The sequence below is a fragment of the Lottia gigantea genome (genome assembly GCF_000327385.1).
Source record: "Lottia gigantea unplaced genomic scaffold LOTGIsca_26, whole genome shotgun sequence".
In the NCBI taxonomy this organism is placed as follows: domain Eukaryota; kingdom Metazoa; phylum Mollusca; class Gastropoda; family Lottiidae; genus Lottia; species Lottia gigantea.
The window spans coordinates 2,951,344-2,974,822 of record NW_008708797.1 but is presented as its reverse complement, the minus strand read 5'-3'; the positions used below and the strand labels follow the sequence as shown (position 1 = coordinate 2,974,822).

Below are 23,479 nucleotides of genomic sequence, written 5' to 3'. Positions count from 1 at the left end.
TCTCGTAACCTTGACCTTTGGTGACTAGTGATCTGACGAAAAGCCATAGCCCTTGATGAAATCTATCACATGGTGCCTTTGATTTTGTTGTACGATGTCTACATCCGTTTTTATAGCCATTTGAATATTGCGAATAAAACTATAACATAATAGAGCAGGAGCCCAGAGGGGTCAGCCTAGCTGAAAAACTAACCAATTCTTATATGTATCACTATTCTCCATGGACATTCCCTTTAAAGGAAATGGACGTCTGCCGGGCATGTATTGGTGGGTGTGGCCAGGAGAGGTCAAAGAAGAGTACCATTAAGATAGGCTAGTTCAGCTTGTCAAATAACTAATAGAAACTAGTACCAAAGTGGTCAGCATACAGCTATATACTATAAATGACTTTTGCCAGACATTTCCAGTGGTGGACTGTGTCCGCCAGACAATGATATCCGATACAAGAAAATTGAGCTAGATCAGCTTATGAGCTAACTGCATGAAACCTTTTGTAAAATCTTCGTCTTTAACATGTGTATCAAGAATGACCACTGCCAGACATTTTCTGTAGTGGAAAACCCCTGCCAGACGCCCCCAAATGACCCCACCCCCTAAAATAACCTAGGTTAGCCCATGAGCTAACCGCATGAAACCTTTTGCAAAATCTTCGTCTTTAACATGTGTATCAAGAATGACCACTGCCAGACATTTTCTGTGGTGGAAAACCCCTGCCAGACGCCCCCAAATGACCCCACCCCCTAAAATAACCTAGGTTAGCCCATGAGCTAACCGCATGAAACCTTTTGTAAAATCTTCGTCTTTAACATGTGTATCAAGAATGACCACTGCCAGACATTTTCTGTGGTGGAAAACCCCTGCCAGACGTCCCCAAATGAGCCCACCCCCTAAAATAACCTAGGTTAGCCCATGAGCTAACCGCATGAAACCTTTTGTAAAATGTTCGTCATTGTTTCGTGTATCAAGAATGACCACTGCCCAACATTTTCTGTGGTGGAAAACCCCTGCTTGACATTTATAATAATTCTGAAAAGAAAATATTAAAAAAGTGACCATGTTAGCTAATGGTTTAATTTTATGATATTGTGGTCTGAAAATGTTATCTATACCATTAGAATGGCTTCCCTGGAAATAAAATGGAGGCCTGAATTGAAAGGCCTTTCTGTCACTTTTCCACTCAAAGAAAACGTTAAGTAGTTGTTTTTTTAATACGTCTCAGTATTACCACAAGACGGCATTTACCTCTTTGTGCACCTATATTGAAACTGAGGTAATAGACAACAAGCGATCTGTCTTAGTCTCCGATTTACTAGACGTGTACAAAGTTGAGTTTACAGGTATTGGGGGCGAAAGGGCAGACATTGTGACCTACACAGCTCAGAATCTTCTCAGAAAGATTAATGACAAGTTAGGATCAAAAATCAATACCAAGTTAGCTGATTATCGGAAGGGAAACTTCATTCACAGTTGTACTGTAACAGAAGATGCCAGAGCCCAACTTCATGAGGATGCTGAACGACACCAAGAGGATGACAAATTACGATGGGCAGCTCTTCATATTCGTTCAAAGATAATGCAGCTGCCAAAATTTAAAACTCCGAATCCCACAACAGTGCAAAATTTGAAGGAATGTGCCCAAGAAATACCAGAGCAGTTGGATCTCTTTTTTCAGGAGTCTCTCTTCTGTTGACAAAAAGTCCCCAAGGCTCATTCAAGGATACAATAGATCGCAAGGTGACTGCAATGGCTTCTGATGCAATTTACAATGTTTCTCGTGGTACAGTTAAACCATGGAAGCACATTGCTTTGGGTCTTGGCTTAGCATCTCTCACCGGATCCAAGCTATCCAAGCAGATTTTAAACAGAGCGGGACACAGCATCAGTTACAGTGAAACAAAAGGTCTGGAGACAGAATTTGCATATTCAGTAGAATCTGATGAACGTGACACTCCTGATGGTATTCGACTTGAACCAGGTTTAGCAACTGCCTGTGTCTGGGACAACAATGATGCCAACATAGAAACATTAGATGGCAAAGAAACATTACACGCCACTGTCGGTCATACATACCAGAATATTTTGCAGCATGACAGAGAAACAAATAACATTCCAATAGAATTTCGAGATGGAAGGAATCGACGAAGGTTTGTTGGAAGTCAACGAGAGATACCCCCATTTAGGAAACCTCTCAATACAGCTATGTTTGTCACGAGTGCTAATGCTTCCAACGCAATTACAGCTGAATCTACAGATACGGCTGAAACATATGATTACTTCTGAATCTACAGAACCAAATGTAATCCAGAGGAAAGTAAAACTGGCAATGAAAGCACTGGATCTCTGTTGGCTTTGGAAATTGTTTGAGGGCAACACACCACTGTATGCTGGATTTATCAGCATGTACATCAAGGATGTCTTACCGATGCAACGAATTTGCTACATGGACCCTATATCTAGATCGCCAACTAACAATGATGTAGTCAAAGAGACAATGATCCGCACCATGAATGTTGCAAGGGAAACAGGACAAGATTATTCCATTGTTACCTATGATTTGGCTGTGGCTTTGAAAGCATACTCTATACAAGCAATAGAAAGTCCAATGTTTGACAACCTGTTAATCATGCTTGGTAATTTTCATGTTGAACTAGATTTCTACGGTGCAGTTGGCACACTGATAAATGAAACAGGAATAGAGTTCATACTTACAGAGGCAGACATTCTTGCTGAAGGATCAATGATGGGATTCATCAAAGGCAAATTTTACAACTGCTGCACAAGAATTCATGAATTGCTGGCAAATGTCTTGGAGCAGAAGCTATATCAACTTTTTCTTCTGGACTTACCCGAAGAAGAATATGAGTCAGTCGTACTAGTGATGCACACATTACCTTCAAATGCAAGCCAGGCAGAAGTGCATCTTTTAGATCCAGTTGTATTGCAGCATCTTGAGAAGTATGAGGAATTCTTCCAGATGATTATTGATGGTAGCCAAGGACCAACAGCTCAATTCTGGGCAACTTACATCTTCCTCATCAATCGTCTGCACAGAGAGTTGCAGAGATGTGTGAAGACAAATGATGTCAATAGTTATATCAATGTGTTTCCAATGATACTTGGTGTATTCTTCAGCCTCAATCGTCCTAACTATGCCAGATGGGGAACGCTTTTCCTTCAGAAGCTGAAATCATGTGACCCTAAGTTGATTGAGATTTTGGAAAAGGGTGCATTTTCGGTCAGACGTACTACCAAAGATTACAGTAGATCAGCTGTTGACCTGTCTTTAGAACAGTCTGTGAACCGTGATGCAGCATCTCAAATGAAAGGGATTGTCGCATTCAGAAACTGCCATGCGAAGGTGGTCGTTAAGCATGACCCAGAGAGCTATGGCTGTAACTGAGTTAAGAACATTAGCTGGGCTGGAACTAGGGGAAACTGCAGCTGCCCAGTGTCGTCCTTCAAGAATAAAAAAGGACAACAGTCAAATGGCAGCATTGAGTGCAAAAATTGATGAATTTTGCAATCCTTTCAAAAGTGAAACTTTAGGTTGCTTGGTCAATGTTGCTACTGGTCAAGCAGCATCAAAGGACACTGCATCATATCTGCTGAATACACTGAAAAGGGGTGAGGATGCAAGGGAAAAATTCTTACATGAATGGGACAGCAACAACCATCGCTTTCTTCAACCAGTCAAACGTACACGAGTACAAAACTTTGCTGCTGAAAATGTCAAGAAGAAAACCAAGTCACCGGCCTAACAGGGAGCAAAGACAAACGCTGAAAGCCTAAGAGATATGTTTATACGTATGATTATTGTTGTTGCAGAGGAGACAAACTTTGATCTAAAAAATGTTCTCTCCTACCCAATTACTACATACCCATTATCGCTTGCACATTGTGATGGGACCCATGTTAAAACTAATAAATCGGTACTTCTGAAGAAACTGGAGTCCCTACAGACTGAACCTGTCACAGAGTCGGAGCTTCCAAGGAATTATGTTCATGTCTATGATGGTGGCCTTCTTCTCCATTCGATCCTCACGCAAACAAACATAGGCGCATCCTATGGATCAATTGCTAGGACAATATTGTCAGCAGTCTGTTCATATGATGCAAATGAAGCACACATTTGTCTTGACAAATATGTAGAGAATCCCATCAAAGACAGTGAGAGGAGACTATGAGGGGCCGTTGATTCTGTCTGTGTCATAACAGGGCCAGAACAAACAATACGCCAAAGTGGACAAAAACTTCTTACTTGCAAAATTTCTTCTCAAAGAATGGGGAAAAGATCACTATTGGAACATCGTCAGGGGAAAGACTCTGGTTGTTTCATATGGCGGAGAGTGCTTCCAATACGTCCCAAAAGAACTCCAGCAAATCTCCGTGACGAGGCCACCACACCTTTAAGGTGACCACGAAGAGGCCGACACACTAATTGCATTTCATGTTGCAAATATCACGGCGGACAATATCATTGTGAGAGCATCAGACACTGATGTCTTAGTGATACTGATTGGTGCACTTGGACAGAAACGCCCAGAAGTAAGATGCATGGTCAATATCATCATGGACTGTGGGATGGGAAACAGCAGAAGATATATCAATGTAAAAAACATTGCTGATATTCTTGAGCACCGCAAGTCTGGGATGTCAAGAGCCCTCCCTGGATACCATGCCTTCACTGGGTGAGACTTCACATCAGCCTTTTACAGGTTAGGCTATACATGTTATTGTCAAAATATAATACTAAGCACTATTTTCACATTCTCGTTCCAATTTCACATATTTTATTATTGATTTTATTATTGATAATGAACCTATTTGCTTTGCAAGGACAGTTGGATGTAAAAAACACACAATGTGTTCAGGTATAGATAGCAGACTAGCAAGATACTAAGCATTGATAGTATTGTTGTTATTCAATATACATGTGATACTCAATTAAAAGTGGACAAATGTATAAATTTGTTTTTTGTTTTATAGGAAGGGCAAGACAAAGGCCCTAGATATCATAGAGAAAGACGAGAGTGGTCGTTTTGTTGAAGCATTTATCAGCATGGGAGATGCACGTCACACGGTTGATTTTGATGTCATATCAGAATTTGTCTGCTGCATGTATGCCCAAAGTCAGACTCGCGACATTGATGAAGCACGTTACAACAAATTGATGCAAATGACAGGCAAAGTTCAAAAGGTATTAACTGAAATTGATATAATTACCTGCCAGCTAAATTTAGACTTATTGTCATAGCAGTCATGAAATGCTTATTTCTAATGACATATTTAATTGTCTTTCAGGATAATCCGCTGGCAAACGTCAAACGTATCGACTGTGCATTGCTTCCACCCACTCGTAAAACGCTAGAGATGAAGATCAGCCGGTTGCAATATGTTACAGTGTTGTGGACCCTTGCTACAAAAGCTTGTCCAGGAGATGGTTTGTCAATGACACACTCCTGAAACCAATCTGGTTCCATGGGCCTGCGATTCCTGGTAGTCTGTTCTCAAATTATCAAGGTGGCAACAGAGTGGTAGACAATGACACTGATGAAACAACGATTATCACTGGTAGTGGGTCCGAAACTGTTCAATTGAGTGATTCGGATGATGAACCGTGGACTGAGGATTCAGATTCAGACCAAGATGAAGAATAGAAGCACTATACTTATTACTTACAACTTTACATTTTCCCATAATGTTAATGAATAGAAAGACATTAAATCAGAACGCTCACATTAAAAAAAAAAAGAGTATCCAATTAGTATATCAAAAAGGTTTAGTTAATCCATGCTAGTGAATGTGATAACTTTTTTGATATATTCAGTATATTCATAAACATAATTCAAACTTGTTAGTGTTTGGGGTTGGGGTCACTTATGGCGTCTGGCAGGGGTTTTCCACCACAGAAAATGTCTGGCAGTGGTCATTCTTGATACACGAAACAATGACGAACATTTTACAAAAGGTTTCATCCAGTTAGCTCATGGGCTAACCTAGGTCATTTTATGGGTAGGGGTCACTTGGGGCATCTGGCAGGGGCTTTCCACCACAGAAAATGTCTGGCAGTGGTCATTCTTGATACACGAAAAACAATGACGAACATTTTACAAAAGGTTTCATCCAGTTAGCTCAGGGGCTAACCTAGGTCATTTTATGGGTAGGGGTCACTTGGGGCGTCTGGCAGGGGCTTTCCACCACAGGAAATGTCTGGCAGTGGTCATTCTCGATACATGAAACAATGACGAACATTTCACAAAAGGTTTCATGCGGTTAGCTCATGGGCTAACCTAGGTCATTTTAGAGAGTGGGGTCACATGGGGTCGTCTGGCAGGGGCTTTCCACCACAGAAAATGTCTGGCAGTGGTCATTCTTGATTCACATGTTAAAGACGAAGATTTTACAAAAGGTTTCATGCAGTTAGCTCATAAGCTGATCTAGCTCAATTTTCTTGTATCGGATATCATTGTCTGGCGGACACAGTCCACCACTGGAAATGTCTGGCAAAAGTCATTTATAGTATATAGCTGTATGCTGACCACTTTGGTACTAGTTTCTATTAATTATTTGACAAGCTGAACTAGCCTATCTTAATGGTACTCTTCTTTGACCTCTCCTGGCCACACCCACCAATGCATGCCCGGCAGACGTCCATTTCCTTTAAAGGGAATGTCCATGGAGAATAGTGATACATATAAGAACCCCTCTGGGCTCCTGGTCTATAAGCCGAGTTCCAGGAATATTCTTAAATGTTTGGAACATGGATTCCTATATAGCTTTGATTTTGAACATAAATATTTAGCAGTACAGTAACAATCACCAGTATGAAATATTCAACCTTCAGTCATACACTTCTTTTGAACTCTTTAGGGCGATACTGAATAATATTGAGTATGAGTTATTGCCCTTATTCTTGAAAACGTGTTCAATCTTTAGCTCGTGAAAACTCTAGAAGACAAATATTCAATCTTCAGCGTGGTAATGAATAATAAAATCAAGTTTTGTCAAAATTCGGCAAGAATCATGCCTTCTAGAGTTTTTATGAGCTACAAATTGAACGAGCTTTCAAGATCAAGGGCAATAACTCATACTAAAAATGTTTTTCGATTTTTCTCATTTTCAATAGGCTTTATCCATGGGTGATAACAAACACTCAAGCCAAATTACGTTAAAATCCGTCAAGAATTGTGCCTTCAAGAGTGTTAACAAGCTAAAAATTGAACGCTTTTCAAGAATAAGGGCAATAGCTCATACTCAATATTTTTAGATACTTCTGATTTTCAATAGGGTTCATCCTTGGGTGATTACGAAACACTCACACCAAGTTTCGTCAAAATCCGTCAAGAATTGTGCCTTCTAGAGTGTTTACGAGCTAAAAATTGAATGCATTTTCAAGAACAATGGCAATAACTCATACTAAATATTTTTCGATTTTTCTGATTTTTTAATAGGGTATATCCTTGGTTGATAACAAACACTCATGCCAAGTGTGTTCTTTGAACGCAATGCATTGTTTTGCAAATGACTATTTTGGGGCTGTTTTTTTTTTCTATTTCTGGTTACGCTCTCCAGCCAAACTGCATATGTCACACATTATCTGAAAAGATTATCTGTCATACTTAGCGTGTAGTTATTAGGTGAATGTAAAATGATGTATTTTCGGAAATGACGTAGGATGTTAACCGTTCATTGCGTATTTCGATTTTGTTTACTGCTCTAATTCTGAACCTATTTTGACCGTAATTTGGGTTTTTTTCATTACTTTAAACTAATGACTAAAAGTAAAAGATAGCACTTTCATATTTTAGTGCTGACTTTTTTTATTTTAATTTTAGTGTTTTTTTTTAACAATTTTATTTCAATCGATCTGAAAATTTACAAGTAGATAGACATTTTGATTCAACAAAATTCTCTTTTCTAAATTTTTATATCACTACCAGTATTGACGTCTTTCGCCTGTAAAGTTTCAACTTCCGGAATTTTACAGATATTAATAAAGATATATAATTTTTTACAAACTTCTATACTAACTGTGTGTGCGTAAATTGGTTTTTGCCGTATAAGTCTCTAAGATAAATCCACAAATATCTCATCATGTAATGAATTATTTTTTCCATTTTACTGATTTTCAATAGGGTTCATCCTTAGGTGACAACAAACACCAAGTTTCACAAAATGCCACAAGAATTGTGTCTTTACGAGCAATTGTGGACGGACGGATATAGGTGACGACAATATACGGTCCCCATCTGTGGGTGTATAGAAAGAGCTAATACTCAACAAACAGAATTGATATGAAATATCTTTTGTTTTTATGTCATTTAATGTTGGATTATCAATTATACAAGCGATTATTTAATTGACGATAAGTGATTAAGATGCTTAGATGTTGGATTGTACAGATTTTCTGAATGTTGGGACCACTGATTAGTGTCGCAATTCGAAATTGGTCTGCACAGAAGTTTTTTAAACAGACATAACAAGTTAATCATTCCGGACCAAATAATATCTCTGATTACATAGAATGTTGGAATATTCAGATGTTGGATATCACAGTGTACACTGTACTACCGATTAGTTTATGCGGTGTTTCACCAGTATGAAATACTCAACTTTCTTTTAAACATTTTGGGGCGATACTGAATAGTATTACCCAGTTTTGTTAAAATCTGTCAAGAATTGGTCTTCTAGAGTTTTAACAGGCTAAAACTTGAATGTGTTTTCTATAGGGTTCATCTAAGTTTAATCTAAATCTGCCAATAACTATGCTAATTAAAGGGTTTACGAGTTGAAAATTGCACGTGTTTTCAAGAGCAAGGACAATGACTCATACTAAATATTTTTCGATTCATTTGAATTTTGATAGGGTTTATTCTTGGGTAATAAGAAACACTCACATCAAGATTTGTCAAAATCAATCAAGAATTGTACCTCCTAAAGTGTTTACAAGCAATTGTGGACGGATCCCCATTTCATGTGGGCATATAAAAAGTAATCAACTTCTTACTCAAACCTTATCAATTCCAATGATCACACAAAGTTTCAAAATAGACTCTATTGCATGCATGAACAAATTTGAATTATTTAAGTCAAGGGCAATAACTGAAAAAACTTTTAGTCAATTGAAACTTTTCCAATATATCAAATATATACGATCACACCAAATTTTGTGCATTTTTGATGTGCTTTGACTTCCGGCAATAACCCATCTGCTCATCAAAAAATCCTTAAATTCGAACTGCCCAAGGTCTCATCAATATATATGATCGCACCAAATTTCATTTCAATAAGGTGAAAACTGTAGTCTCATAAACAAATTTTTACGCGATTTAACTAAGTCAACAGCAATAACTGAAAATCTGTTCATCAAAAATCTTCAAAATCCAACTAGACCGAGATCTTATTAATTCCAATGCTCACAACAAGTTTCATCAAAATCCAATGAAAATTATAGTTTCTATAGTGCCCACAAACAAATTTTGACCGTTTTTACGAAGTCAAGTGGAATAACTCAGAATTCGTCATTCGAAAAATCGTCAAATTTTCGAACTTGACCGAGATCTTATCAATTCCAATGCTCACTCCAAGTTTCATCAAAATCCATTGAAAATCTAAGTTCAAACACATTTTGACACAATTTTTAGCTTGTGAAAACTATACAAGGCAAATATTTGACCTTCAGCGCAGTATAATAAAACTAAGTTTTATCAATCAAGAATCATGTATTTTAGTGTTTAAGAGCTAAAATAACTCCTGTGAAACATTTTCCAATTTTTTTGATTTTCGATAAGTTTCATCCATGTGTGATCATAAACAATTTCACCAAGTTTCGTCAAAATCTGTTAGGAATTGAGCCTTCTGGAATGTTTACGAACACGTTCTGAAGAACAGGGGCAGTGACTCCTACTAGATATTTTTGATATTGGGTGATAACAAACACACCAAGTTTCATCAAAATATGTGTAGATCTAGAGTGTTTACGAGCAATTATGGACAGACCGACAGACGGACATGGATAACGGCAATACTTTATGTGGGCGTATAAAAATTGTCACCAGAGAGTAGAGTATTATGTTATCTTGAATATTAATGACATATATACCTGTAAACTAAGTGATAGAGCCATTTGAATGTCATCTTCAAATAATTCCTCAAAGGTATTCTTTGCAGCACTGACAGTGACACTACCAAACTTCTCATTAACAAAGCCAAGAACTGTAGATGAGGTTGAAGGTTCTGTTCCATTTTCTTCAACCTTTCCTTTAGGATTCATTGTTAAATTGTTTGTGATCTGACAACTTCTTTCATTTTTGGACTCATTTACCTCTTCATTGCAGATACCATCCCTAGTACCAGTATACGAGAGGAAAATGTCATTCCTGGCACTCGGTGAACTATGTACTTTTTTCAAGTCACAAAGAACATCAGTTTTACACAAATGTCCATTCTGATAGCCTCCATGCGTTGACAAATCATCTGTCTTTGAGTTTGTGTCGTGATTTCTGCTGTCAACAAAGTAATGATCTCCATTCTGATCTTGTGTTTGAAATTCAATGTTTCTCTCATAAATTAACTGCCGTTCTATTTGCTCTTTTTTATCAGTTGAAATTGAAATGAATGGACACAACTTTGAAGAAGTGCCAGTAGCATTTGTTACTGACTTTCTCTCACTGGCATTCGTTGCTTCACTTGGCCTAATGAACCTGGGGCTGGAGGCAGAACATGAAAATAATTCTTCGTAGGTGTCACTGTCCGAATCGGATGCGAGAATGACAATTTCATCATCTTCCATTAACTTAAAACTTCTCAATCATAATCACATTTAAACACAGTCGATTAGTCAGTAACCTGTTCAAGTAATAATGAATGTAACCTCCTTAAATTCGCTCACTTTTCATGAATTCCACGAGAGTCACCAGTTCGTTTACCTTATGATTGGGGGAATACCCTATGGCAACCTACACTTGATTGATGCAAAGATGTATCTATGGATTGATGTCACTGAAAACGGAAAAAACGACAAAACAAAAATACACCAAAAGTTCAGAAGAAAAAAACAAAAAGACATTACATTACTATTCAAGATAATACTGAACTAGCGAGTTTAGTTTTCTATTTCTTAATAAAAAAAAGAGGACAATTTAGCGCCATATTAGAGAACAATTTGAACCAGTCATATCCTAACTGTTATAACGATACAGAATTGAACGAAGGTTACCAAAAATGACTTGTTCGACTCGTGTAAATGGCTGTGATTACTAAAAATAATTTACTCGATGTAAGATATGGACATATTCTATCTATGGGATAGTGTCATGTATCTTTACATTACAGTCGTTTATGTATTCCCACCAGTAAAACTAGCCAGCGACAAAATAAGAGTGAATTTGAAATAAAGCTTACTTATTGACATTATCCAATTCCTTTTTAATTTGCAGCAGTTTTCTCTGTAAATCAGTCCAAAACATGCCTTGGTGCCACTCTGGCCTTTGTGCTCGTGCAGCCATTAGCATGGTATGTCATGGTGTCCTTTTGAATTTGGTATGCTAAATCTGTTATTTTCATCATTTCAGATTTGATCAATAAAATTAATGTAGCCCAATTAATATTGGACTTAAAAATTCTCGAGTTCAATCACATGTTCCCATAAAAATGTCATTTGATTCGTGTATTTTCTGTATGTTCTATTGGACGATAGTAAAGTAATCATGGTCCACTGACTAAAGATAAATGGTAGCGCTATTCCTTTCCTTCACACGTGTTCGATATTTGAATCATTTGTTCGGTACTAAAATAAAGAATCAATACAAACATGTTATTTAATATTCTATTAAACTTAAGGCATGTGTTGATAGCAATTCGGCACCAGCTCCCAAAACTGGCAGTACAATATATTGAGATGCGGTCCTGGAAACTTGAGGGTAGCCTACAAATTAAATAGGGGGAGGGGGGCTGGACTGACTCAAAATTGAATTCAAAATGCAACAACACTGTGGAGACTTCATAATCGCAAGTTTTTCATGAAGAGGGTTCTCCCAAGAAAATTATCGACAAATTTAATTGAATTCTGACACTTATTTTGGGGCAAAAAGTATAAGATTTGTTAAAAATAAATTGGGGGTTAAACTCCACATACAATGTTTTTTTTTTATTTTGTTTTTTGCTTCAGATAGCCCTTTTGGCACCCTCAGAGAAATTCTTTTATTGACCAAATTCAAAATGGCCGCCATTTCGATATTCCGAATACTACATTGGTGTCATAACTGTGCCTCTAGAGCATCAATAGACATAAAAAAAAATAATCAAGAATAAAAACCATCAAGACTACTATTAGTCATGTGGACTGGAAAGGGTTCCCCTGTTGACAAACCCCAACGCAGAGTGGCATTTGGTGTTCCGGAAAGGTGGGTTTGACCTGCCTTGCCATCGACATCTACCGCAATAATTTGTTTTAGTTGGACAATCCAATAGTTTTTTTTAACTTACACCTGAGAACTTCAAATTGAAGAATGACCCAGAAACGATCTTCAACATCAGCAGAGGGCTTAATAAATATTCCAAGTAAACTATATAGAAGCTATAATAGTGTCTATGCTGTAAGTGTTCCCGCTACCTCTTTGATGGTCCTTGATCCATTGCATAACCCCTTCCCCCTATAATTAATTAGTCATTACTCTTTCGAGATTTTCTCTTAGGTTTTCGTGCAGTCTTTTGATATCGGAGAATAAAGCCTAATTAACTGAATAGATTTTTAAGCCAGCCTAAACAGAACCTCATTACCGCCCAAAAATTTCAAACTGTTTCCAAAGTCATTACATAGCCCTACCTTGGTCATTTTATGTGGGGAGGTCGAAGAATCATAGAAATAATTTGAATTGGAAAAATATTATTTAATATAATGTATATTACTTTAAGTTGACCTTTTTAATAGTCTAAGATTTGTGTATTAGAGAACTTATTTAAACACTTATCAACAAAAAAGATAACAATAAAATTCACTGATCAAGTTGGACTAGGTGACTTTTTAGTAGTCGACAGGTAATTACTAATACTGTACACATCATTTGAAATGCGTGACAATCGTGTCTACTACATATTGACCTAGTTTCCCTTTATAGTCACATTCTCGCAGGTAATTAGTATTTCTTGTAATTAAATTATTAAATATTAGTCATTTTGTTGGGATGAAATACTGACTAAAGGCCTTGGCTTTAATTTTTCAGGTATGTATGGTTATGACCTTTGATTTTTGATCAAAATTGGTCGACCGGTCTCTATTGTTGTCGCCAGTTTGTACCTGTGTAGGCTAGTGTGTAGTTCAGGGTTAGAGAATCAAACGATATCTCAAGTTACACTTCATTAAAATAAAAAGGGCGTTTCAATAATTTCAAACATCTATAGGTCCTGGATTATTCAGGACCTAGATAGATGTTTTGGCTAGTATACTGGTCAAAACGTTGTCACATTCGACGACAGGCTACTTGATTCCAAGACATTTATAAACATTTTTTGTCTACAATAGGATCGGACACTTCCCAAAAATATAAAATCATTTTGATATTGAAATGAAAGTTTTTAAAACAGTTCATTGTATTATTTATATAGTTATTAACTATTCAGCTGTTATGACATTTTCCCTATTACAATTTCACCAGGTATTGAATCTTCGTAGTAATCCACGTTGTTCGGTTGCCAAAGATACCTTTTTTATAATCGAATAATAATTGACTATTAGGCTATATAGCCTACTCTTTAAAGGAATTCAAAAGGTTTCCTTAATTTAGCCTCCAAACAGTTCAGCCATATCACTTTAATAATGTGATTATAATATATTCTATCAACATGATAAATAACCTAAACGTTTAGTCAATGTTAAGGTATCAAAAAAAGAAACTATTTTATAGCGAAATTTCAATAGACATGCCTGAAAGATACATCATCTGCCACTGATCAATTTGACCGTATCATTGTTGTAGGCCTACTAGAGCGAGATGCTTTCTTGTGGGATTTCTTGATGTCTCGATAAAGGCTATTGGTGTGTAACGTGATATGTGCAGGTTTACAAATTTACCTTTGGGGTTGATCGACTTTGGAACAGAATCAACTGATACCAGCGTACCTAAGATATTGAAGATCGATCCCGAAACAGCCTACAGTATGTCGATTGCACCTTGAATACGTTGCATACACCACATTGCAAATTCTTACATAATTTTGGTTTAAGGATGTTATTCCTACCTTGTAATTGGATAGTGTTCGTATAAGAAATACCATTGTCTCTGACTTGAAAAGAAAAGAGCCTCATGAAAACTACTCAATTTCATTTGAAAATTTAAATTTGAAAAAACAGGACATCAGTTCAAGCCTGGGCTGAGTATTTGGTGAATTGATTTCATGACTACGTGGGTATTGAACAATAATCAATTTAAGATGTGTTTTACTCTGTCACTGTTCACATCATTATCAGGTTGTTAGCAAGTAAACAGACAATGAATTCTTGGCGTAGAAAATCATTGAAAAACAGGGTAAGCAGGAAACCTTTTGAGTTGTACAAGCCTAAACTAATTTTATTCGGTTATAATTCTGTATCTTTAAATTAATTTAAGGTATTTGATGTAAACAAGCACACATCCAATCATTTATTTTAACTAATTTAATTGCATCTGATAATTTGGTTAGAGGTTATATTAGGCCATCTAGAAAATTATTTTCTTTTCACCAAAGACCGCCATTAATGATATTCAACTGAGTAAAACTTTAATTGTGGACCATATGAACCCCACTTTTTAACAGAATAGCAGAATTTCCAACTTTTGACAGTTACATACAGCGAGTCCGGTTATCTACGATTACATATATCATACAATATTTATTTACTCCCAGATTATGCCTTTAAATATCAGATGTTAGGTGTTAGGTGTTAGTGTAGGAATTCTGGAAATTTCACTTGGTGGTCACTGTTATAGGTAGTTGTGAGTTGAAATCATGTTTCATTTGTACGCGCCCATGACACCATATACCTTGTCTGACAATGTGCCTTTGTATTTTCAGAAAGTATCAATCTTACAAAATGAGAATCCAGCAATTCTCCAACAAGAGAAGAAAGAGAAAGTAAAAATTTGGCAGACTGTACATTGGGCTGATTCTTTCCCTGAAGAATTTCTTACTATGGATTCGAACGACATAACACCACAATTTGCTCTGACTAAAATCAACTCCTTGTTGGAGAGCAGACGTTATGAGGAATGTAACAAATTCATAGCTAGATTGAATAACTTTACAGTCAAATCTATTCTGACTGATTTACCTATTTCCCAATTACATCTCACTATTCCAAATAGTCTTTCTGTCCTTGATTGTATTTATAATAAGGTATATGGGACATCTACTTCCAACTTCCCCATACAGTATCTAAGAACAGATGAATTGTTGAAAAATATGGTCATTTTATTTTCCCAACCGACGAATTCCAATAACCGTGATAAAAATTGTAATCTGTTTTATCCATATTGTCGCAATATTCTGCGAATTGTAGCCTCAGTTGAGCCAGAATTTCTTCAAATGGTAAAAGAGCGGAGAAATCTTTTGAGTCAGAGCCTGAAGTTTCTGGGACAACACGGAATGGTAAAATCAGGGATTAAAACTACTGGTATTAAAATGATAAGTTTACATGATGCTTTAAAGATTGAATTTGATCGGGTAATATCATTATATAAAAGTGCATTACATAAATTAGAGGAATTTAGTTTGTCCGGTAAGAATCCAAGTGAAAGCAGTGTTAATACTGGGCCGGCACCGAGTGAAGCCAGCCATCAGAGACTTTTACAAGTTACTAGAGATGACGTACAAGATCGTTTGATCAAAAATAAAACTATCTATAATGTTGTTGAACGTGTTTTTACTGGCCAAGCTGTGGACAACTTAATTGATATATTAGAAAAAAGAATTGAATACGACAAACAGATTTTGTTTCAAGAAAGTGAATTACGCAAGTTATATGGTTTTGATAAGAGTAATTATGTTTCACTGACTATAAGACAGTATTTACATGGTTATAATGTCTTGGTACAGTTAATTCAAGAAGGTTGTGGACTAGAGACAACCACTAGTGTAGATGATGATGGTACTGATAGTGACGTATTTGAGAATAATGATGTATTCAAGAAATTTCTTAGATCTCGAAGTGTTGATGGATTAGATCAAGTATCAGGTAGGTTAAGTTGCTTTTGTTGAACTGGGTTTTTTTTATCCAGCATGCCAATTTACTTTTTGTTTCTGAACATTGCAATCCATTATTACAATTCATTAGTCAGAGAAGAGTAGAACGTAAAACTCCATTCATTTAATTTAGTAAGAACATGTTACTAAATAATTTCGATTGGTGTCATTCTGACACGATTGCTAGCTAGCAATTGCTCACTCCGCCAGAACAGCCTATGCCTATGGGACAGCATTGGCGTTGAGTCAATATCAAGTTACAAGATTTACCTCCCTTGAATCTATATTATCCAGACTTGATCTTCCGAGGGTTACTAGCAGTTGGATCTGCGTTGGATCATGATAGTTTCCAAACACTCTTACGATAATTAATTTTCATTTCTCAATAAGAGATTGATACCACTACACCAAGAGTTACTTACATCTGTATTAAAAAACACGTCGTAGGTTATGTGTTGTAGCTGAACCTTTCTAATAGAAAATCAATTATTTGAACTGGAAAACGGGATTAGTGATAGATTTATATAACTCGTTGATTTTTGTTGTCATTTGAAGAGAGAAAATAAATCAAGACTTCCTCTCTCACCAGTCCTATTCTGAAAGCGAATGTATTCCAACATAAATATCAATCCACAAGGTCGATAGAATTCTGAATGCGACTGAAATCAACGATTGCTCGGCTAGCAATCACTGACTTCAATCGACCGAAGCTGACTGATTGAAAAATAGGAAAAACGATTCTCACGGCCTACTTTATAGTTGTTCTAAAAAAGATGGCTACCTATTTTCTCGACACCCTCGACCGTAAAGAGGAAAACATTATGCCACCATCACAATTTTTTTATAATGCTATCAATAAGAGCTGTAATTAAACAACGCTTGATTAACCTTTGACCCCAGACTCTATCTCCATGGTAATAGTTACTTGATATAACATTTCTAGGGGAGGACAATCTAAATGGCCGAGAAAGAAGAATACAACCTAAAATTAGTTCTCCACTACTAACAGGTAGGGTTTATGTTATTTGTAGATTGCTGTTTTCAGTTTTAATGTTCTTAGAGATATTTCATTTCTAGGAATTTCTAGAATTCCTCAACATGCTCGGTTCCTAAATGGAATTTTGCGACATGTCTGTCTTTTCTGTAGGTTGATGTTCTAAGTCTGAGGTGAAAGTTGAAAGTGTTTTCCTATTGAAGCAGCTTGTTTCGTATGTTTTTGAATGTGCTGATTTTTTCAATCATATAATGCATGTAGAATAATAGGACCTTACCTCGTGAAAAAAAAATATTATCTTTTCTAAAAATGAAAGGAATGTGACACGAGACCTCACATAAACAAAAACGAATTACTGCACAATTGGACCTGAAATCCATAACATTCATTTTTATACGCCCACATGAATTTTTTGTGCATATACTTGATATCATCTGCGTCTGCGTAATACGCCCACACTTGCTTGCAAACACCACCGAGACTACAGTTTCGATCGGTTACTGAACGCCATGCTTTTGTAAATTGTTGAAATCTCAGACAAGTTCGATTATCACGATTTTTCGATGAGCTGTTTTTAGTTATTGCCCTTGAATTACATTAGACTTGACATAGAAGATATAGAAGCTACAGGTTTGTGTATATCAATGAGAGTCCGGATGTTTCTTCTATGACTATATTACAGTTTTTATCCAATTATTATGAAACTTTGTATGTAATGTGTATATTGATGAATCTGGGAATGAGTGAAACCTTCATAATTTTCGATTGCGGTTTGGTGGTTATTCATCATCTGTAAAATATTTACGATATAATTTTTTCTCTTTGCTCTTAACTAAATGTGTCAACAATTGTTATGAATGCGATAAGGGTTGATTTTATTGGGTTTTGATGAAATGTGGTAGGGATTTAAAATGTATGTAGATGACATAGTTTTCTTTTCATGATTTTTCGATGAAAACCTTTAGGGTTGTAACCAAAGTGTCATGGATAAAGCGCAAAGATAATTTAATGGTTGCAAAATGTTTTTATATGTTTTGATTGAAATTCACAGGATAAATGAATGACAAAAACAAAGATTTGAGTTAAGGCGACATTTTATTTTCAAGTGTTATTTGAAAGTTATAAACTTGATCAAATTATTATATATCAACTTGCAGTCTAACAAAACAACGCGACCTCATTAAAACATTTTAACCTGATATCATTGTAGTTCGTATAAGACTGATATTATTTTTCTAAAGATGGATTCGGATTGCTAGGAAAAGATTGTTAAACCAAATTATTTATAAATCTCTAACATGCTATAAAAAGAATTTGAGAAAAAGTTCCTTGCTGATGTAGAATATACTTTGTACGCAGTAAATAATATTATAGGGATTTCTTCTTCGAATTATAGACTTTCCAAGCTCATTGAGGTCCATTGTCAAGAAATAAGTAAAAAAAAGTTAATAGGCCAGGATACTGAGATTTTCGTCAATTACACCATTTCGATATCTACCTGTAATATTTCCCCCAAATACAACAAAATAATCAAAATTTCAGTCCGTTAAATGTGATGTTATATTATAGGTAGTTTATTAGCCCCGAATTCGTCTAGAAGTGAGAGAAGAGAAAGTTCACCTATTTATATACCTATAGCTGATTTAGAGGGAGATATCAGTAGAAAGACAACTCGTACATCAAGTGATAGTGGACCAGTCCCTAAACCACGTAGTAAAACACGTATTAAAACACCTGATATGAATACACCACATGTTCGAACGTCTGATGTACCTGTACAAGTTGTACACCCCACCAGTAAGAGTAGCATCAGAACAGATACAGAGACCGTTCCTAAATTGCAGAGAAATGTAGAGCTACTACAGAGAGAGCTGAAACAATCTAAAGAAGAGATACGGAAGTTACAAGAAAGAGAGAAGAGTCTTCGCGAAAGGTAATAAACATCATTACCGTTTACAATTTCATATTCAGTTAGAGTAACTTGCCCCACATTTGGTTTTGACGTCCCTATTAATTTTTCCTATATGAATAATAATTTAGGAGGAGTGCCTAAGTCCAATATTGTACTATGACACTGTAATTGTCAGTAGCGATTCTATAAAGCATTATTTGGAGGGTCGAGTAGTGGCCATGCAATTGCCAATAGCACCAGGTATTTAAGTACTCAATGGCTTGAAATTTGAAACTGGGAAGGGGTGGGGGTGGGCAAACGCCAAATTTCTGGCTCCCCTCCCCACTCGAAGAAGCGCCACTGGTACAATTGTATATACTTGGTAAGTTTAAAACGCTGCTTCAGCTTGTTGGTTGCCATGGTTAGGCTGAACATCTTCGCTTAAACCATCTAGAATACGTTGACTTATTCCTTGAGACTGAACTTATTAAGAATACAATGATTTATTCCTTGAGACTGAACTTATAAAGAATACGTTGATTTATTCCTTGAGACTAAACTTATAAAGAATACGTTGATTTATTCCATGAGACTGAACTTATAAAGAATACGTTGATTTATTCCTTGAGACTGAACTTATCTAGAATACGTTGATTTATTCCTTGAGACTAAACTTATAAAGAATACGTTGATTTATTCCTTGAGACTGAACTTATAAAGAATACGTTGATTTATTCCTTGAGACTAAACTTATAAAGAATACGTTGATTTATTCCATGAGACTGAACTTATAAAGAATACGTTGATTTATTCCTTGAGACTGAACTTATCTAGAATACGTTGACTTATTCCTTGAGACTAAACTTATAAAGAATACGTTGATTTATTCCTTGAGACTGAACTTATAAAGAATACGTTGATTTATTCCTTGAGACTAAACTTATAAAGAATACGTTGATTTATTCCTTGAGACTGAACTTATAAAGAATACTTTGATTTATTCCTTGAGACTAAACTTATAAAGAATACGTTGATTTATTCCTTGAGACTAAACTTATAAAGAATACGTTGATTTATTCCTTGAGACTGAACTTATCTAAAATACGTTGATTTATTCCTTGAGACTGAACTTATCTAGAATACGTTGATTTATTCCTGGAGACTGAACTTATCTAGAATACGTTGATTTATTCCATGAGACTGAACTTATAAAGAATACGTTGATTTATTCCTTGAGACTGAACTTATCTAGAATACGTTGATTTATTCCTGGAGACTGAAATTATCTAGAATACGTTGATTTATTCCATGAGACTGAACTTATAAAGAATACGTTGATTTATTTCATGAGACTGAACTTATAAAGAATACGTTGATTTATTCCTTGAGACTAAACTTACAAAGAATACGTTGATTTATTCCTTGAGACTGAACTTATCTAGAATACGTTGGCTTATTCCTTAAAACTGAACTTATACAATTATTGAAGTAATGGAATTGTGTTTTCAGGTTGGCAGACCATGTTCAAAGGAAATTCTCTGAATCAAACCAACATTTTGAGAATTTAAGTTTAGGTAGTAAAAGACCAACTGAGTTGATAAGATTGTATGGTAACTTATACACAGATGGTAGATTAGATGCTCTTGATGCTTTAGATGATTTAAAAGATTTAGAAGAACTGAGCATCTTAAAGACCAAAATATTATTTTCAATTATAGTGGTAAGTACTTTGAAAGATTTTCAAAACATCTTCAGAAGGAAGGCTATCTATTCAAACGCAATCTATTATAACAGGGTTAAGATCAGAATAAATTTTGAAAGGACCAAGTAGTATCCCCTTTCCCCTTTCAATCCTTAAACGCATAACTTCCAACGATCGTCGTTAGACCAATATGTTAATGAAGCAAAATGAAAGGAGGTCTTTTTTTTTCATTTAATTTTTCAGCTAACATTTCGGTCAACAGAAGAACTATTAGAAACAACTAAAAGTAAACTACGAGAGTTATTAAATATTCCAAACGATGTAACAGAGAGTGATAAACTGAGTTTAGATATACAGAAACATTTAGATCATTATTTACAACAGACTTTTGATAGATTTGAATTAGATTCACATGTCAAGGTATTATACATACTAAGAAGCATGTACTTATGATATAAAAGAAATAGCTCAAGAATTTCTATTTTTGACAAAGGCAGGTTGATTAGCAGACGGCGCTGGGATCTGCAAACTCACGTGTGTCAGAATCGTCATATATCGGCAAAGGAAGAAAACCTAACATTTGATCGGTTCAACTTTCCTTTACCAGACAAATTCTGGAAAAGCTTTTCATACATAATTGTATTTTGCATGATTGGGAACCAAACATCCTTTAGGTGCTCGGATTGAAAAAAAAATAATGCAGAATAGGGTTAAAAGCACTTCTAAATCTCTGGTCAATAAATACATATTTATTTGTTTTCAGAATGTTTGTGAACAGATTTATGAAACACTATTTGATTATCCCTGTTTAAAACAATGTGAAGGCTTGGTACAGTTTGTAGAAGAATGTTTACAAATATCACTTGGTTTGGTCGCTCAGAATCCCTCCTATATTATATGTTATACAGATACAGTATTTCAGAGAGATAGACATATTCGATTCCATACCTCTGATCCTGGTACAGATAAAATTAAAAACTTTATATGGCCATGTCTACTGGAAGGAGAAGAGGGAATTTGTGTGTCAAAAGGTTTTGTGATCACCTGATCGCTATGCCTTAATGACTTTTCCCCATGACTACCAATATGATCCAATCTCACTAACAATACTAATATTAAAAAGGTTTCGTCGTGTCGTTTCTGTATTTCTGATGGAGATAATGTAGGTTACTTTACTGTCAATTGTTAATCATATTCGTGTTTGTGCAATCGTTCACTTCACTGATTTGAAACGGTTGGAAATAATCCACACAGAGCATTACATTTTTTTATAAACCAATGGCGATGTTAGAAACGTCGAAACGTAAGGTATAATTATTAAGCTATGGAATATGCAATTTATATTCTATTATATGATGATGTCCCATACAGAAACCCTAACCAAAATTCGGCTTTCTTGTATTTCCTACACAGACTCCGAGCACTGTTAAATCTTGATCTGAAGTTTTTTTGACTTGACATTTTGGTAGTGTGTTAAATAGCACAGATAGGCTAATTTTACTTCATACCATTAAATTTCTGAACACATATTTACATATTAATTTCAATGTACATTGTTTTGCCAGCCAAGAGATTATATTTTGTAATTCTTTCACTTTCATATTTTTGCTATTAAACGTTGCATCACATTTTTCATTTCATATGTCATATATCTGCTTGCACTCTCTAAGACAGGATGTCCTTGTGTTACCACTGCCTGAAGACGTTCTGGGAGTCTTGTTATGGTTGTATGAATTTGAAAATATCTTTCCCTCATTATATGAGACCACAATCTATCCGTACAGTTTTTCTAAACCAGTGCATACCATTATAGACTTTTCGAATGTTATATATCTTCAAAGTAGAATATTATTTTCCTCCACTCAGCAATGGAGGTACAGTAGCAGTATATATTTCTAAACATAATCCAAACTTAAATGATTGTCAGCTCACGAGCTCGATGTTGCAGGGTTACTTATTTCCTGATGTACTGTCAATTGGATTAAAGCTTACCTAATAACATTGCTTTGAGTAAACCCCCCTTCTCTCTAAAAGTCAGCCATGCAGGTAGGTGAGGACGACTGGCATGAAAACACACCCAGTTGTTCAGATTGTGGAAAAACATGAACTGCCGATATGATACCAATTGGTTTATGGGCGTGGCAAACTATTGAAACTCTCGCTTTTGCACAATACTGCCTCAATGTCGGAATGATATTCTTCGAAAATAGGCAAAAAAAGATATGAAGTATGAAGATTGCACCATTTTCCTAAATCAAAAGGTCTCAACGCAAAATGTTACTTAAAATTAATAGAGAAAATTGTTCATTTTTGTTCACCTGGGAAACATGACAGCTCACAATAACAAACAAGGTGTATATCAATGAAGGTCTATATAAGATATATATTTAGAATATGTAAATAATGTTAGCTGTAAGCTAATAACCATATCAAGATTTCACGTTCTGTAAATGGAGATAATAGACTAAGCTCTAATTTCTAGTTTTCATCTAATTATTAATGATTTGTTAACGATCACGAACCTATTATGACATCTGGAATACCTATAATATATCAAATGTTTTATTTTAATGTGATACTTCCCCTAATATATTACTGTCATCTACTATTTATTAAGCCTCTTCACCTGTTCCATTATATACCCACATTGCCCTACCAGCAGGGCGGCGCAAGG

General features: G+C 35.7%; 5 protein-coding genes across 5 annotated transcripts; 4 read left to right on the top strand and 1 right to left on the bottom strand.

The window, feature by feature from the left end:
- Positions 1-1,743: 1,743 nt before the first annotated feature.
- On the top strand, positions 1,744-2,280 carry LOTGIDRAFT_160926 (hypothetical protein; the record flags this gene model as incomplete). Its single annotated transcript, XM_009056100.1, has 1 exon — positions 1,744-2,280. One exon carries the CDS (start codon positions 1,744-1,746, stop codon positions 2,278-2,280), a length of 537 nt encoding a protein of 178 aa, XP_009054348.1.
- A 118-nt stretch (positions 2,281-2,398) lies between these two features.
- On the top strand, positions 2,399-3,400 carry LOTGIDRAFT_160925 (hypothetical protein; the record flags this gene model as incomplete). The annotated part of the gene is made up of 1 exon (XM_009056099.1): positions 2,399-3,400. One exon carries the CDS (start codon positions 2,399-2,401, stop codon positions 3,398-3,400), a length of 1,002 nt encoding a protein of 333 aa, XP_009054347.1.
- Positions 3,401-4,280: 880 nt separating this feature from the next.
- On the top strand, positions 4,281-5,463 carry LOTGIDRAFT_160924 (hypothetical protein; the record flags this gene model as incomplete). The annotated part of the gene is made up of 3 exons (XM_009056098.1): positions 4,281-4,411; positions 4,987-5,197; positions 5,302-5,463. The coding sequence occupies 3 exons, from the start codon at positions 4,281-4,283 to the stop codon at positions 5,461-5,463; spliced, it is 504 nt and encodes a 167-aa protein (XP_009054346.1).
- Positions 5,464-7,917: 2,454 nt separating this feature from the next.
- Positions 7,918-10,792, bottom strand: LOTGIDRAFT_160923 (hypothetical protein; the record flags this gene model as incomplete). Its single annotated transcript, XM_009056097.1, has 2 exons — positions 7,918-8,067; positions 10,103-10,792. 2 exons carry the CDS (start codon positions 10,790-10,792, stop codon positions 7,918-7,920), a joined length of 840 nt encoding a protein of 279 aa, XP_009054345.1.
- A 4,263-nt stretch (positions 10,793-15,055) lies between these two features.
- On the top strand, positions 15,056-22,440 carry LOTGIDRAFT_189026 (hypothetical protein). Its single transcript, XM_009056096.1, has 4 exons — positions 15,056-16,137; positions 20,665-20,823; positions 21,022-21,225; positions 21,569-22,440. Exons 1-4 carry the CDS (start codon positions 15,169-15,171, stop codon positions 21,851-21,853), a joined length of 1,617 nt encoding a protein of 538 aa, XP_009054344.1. The 5' UTR covers positions 15,056-15,168; the 3' UTR covers positions 21,854-22,440.
- Positions 22,441-23,479: the final 1,039 nt, after the last annotated feature.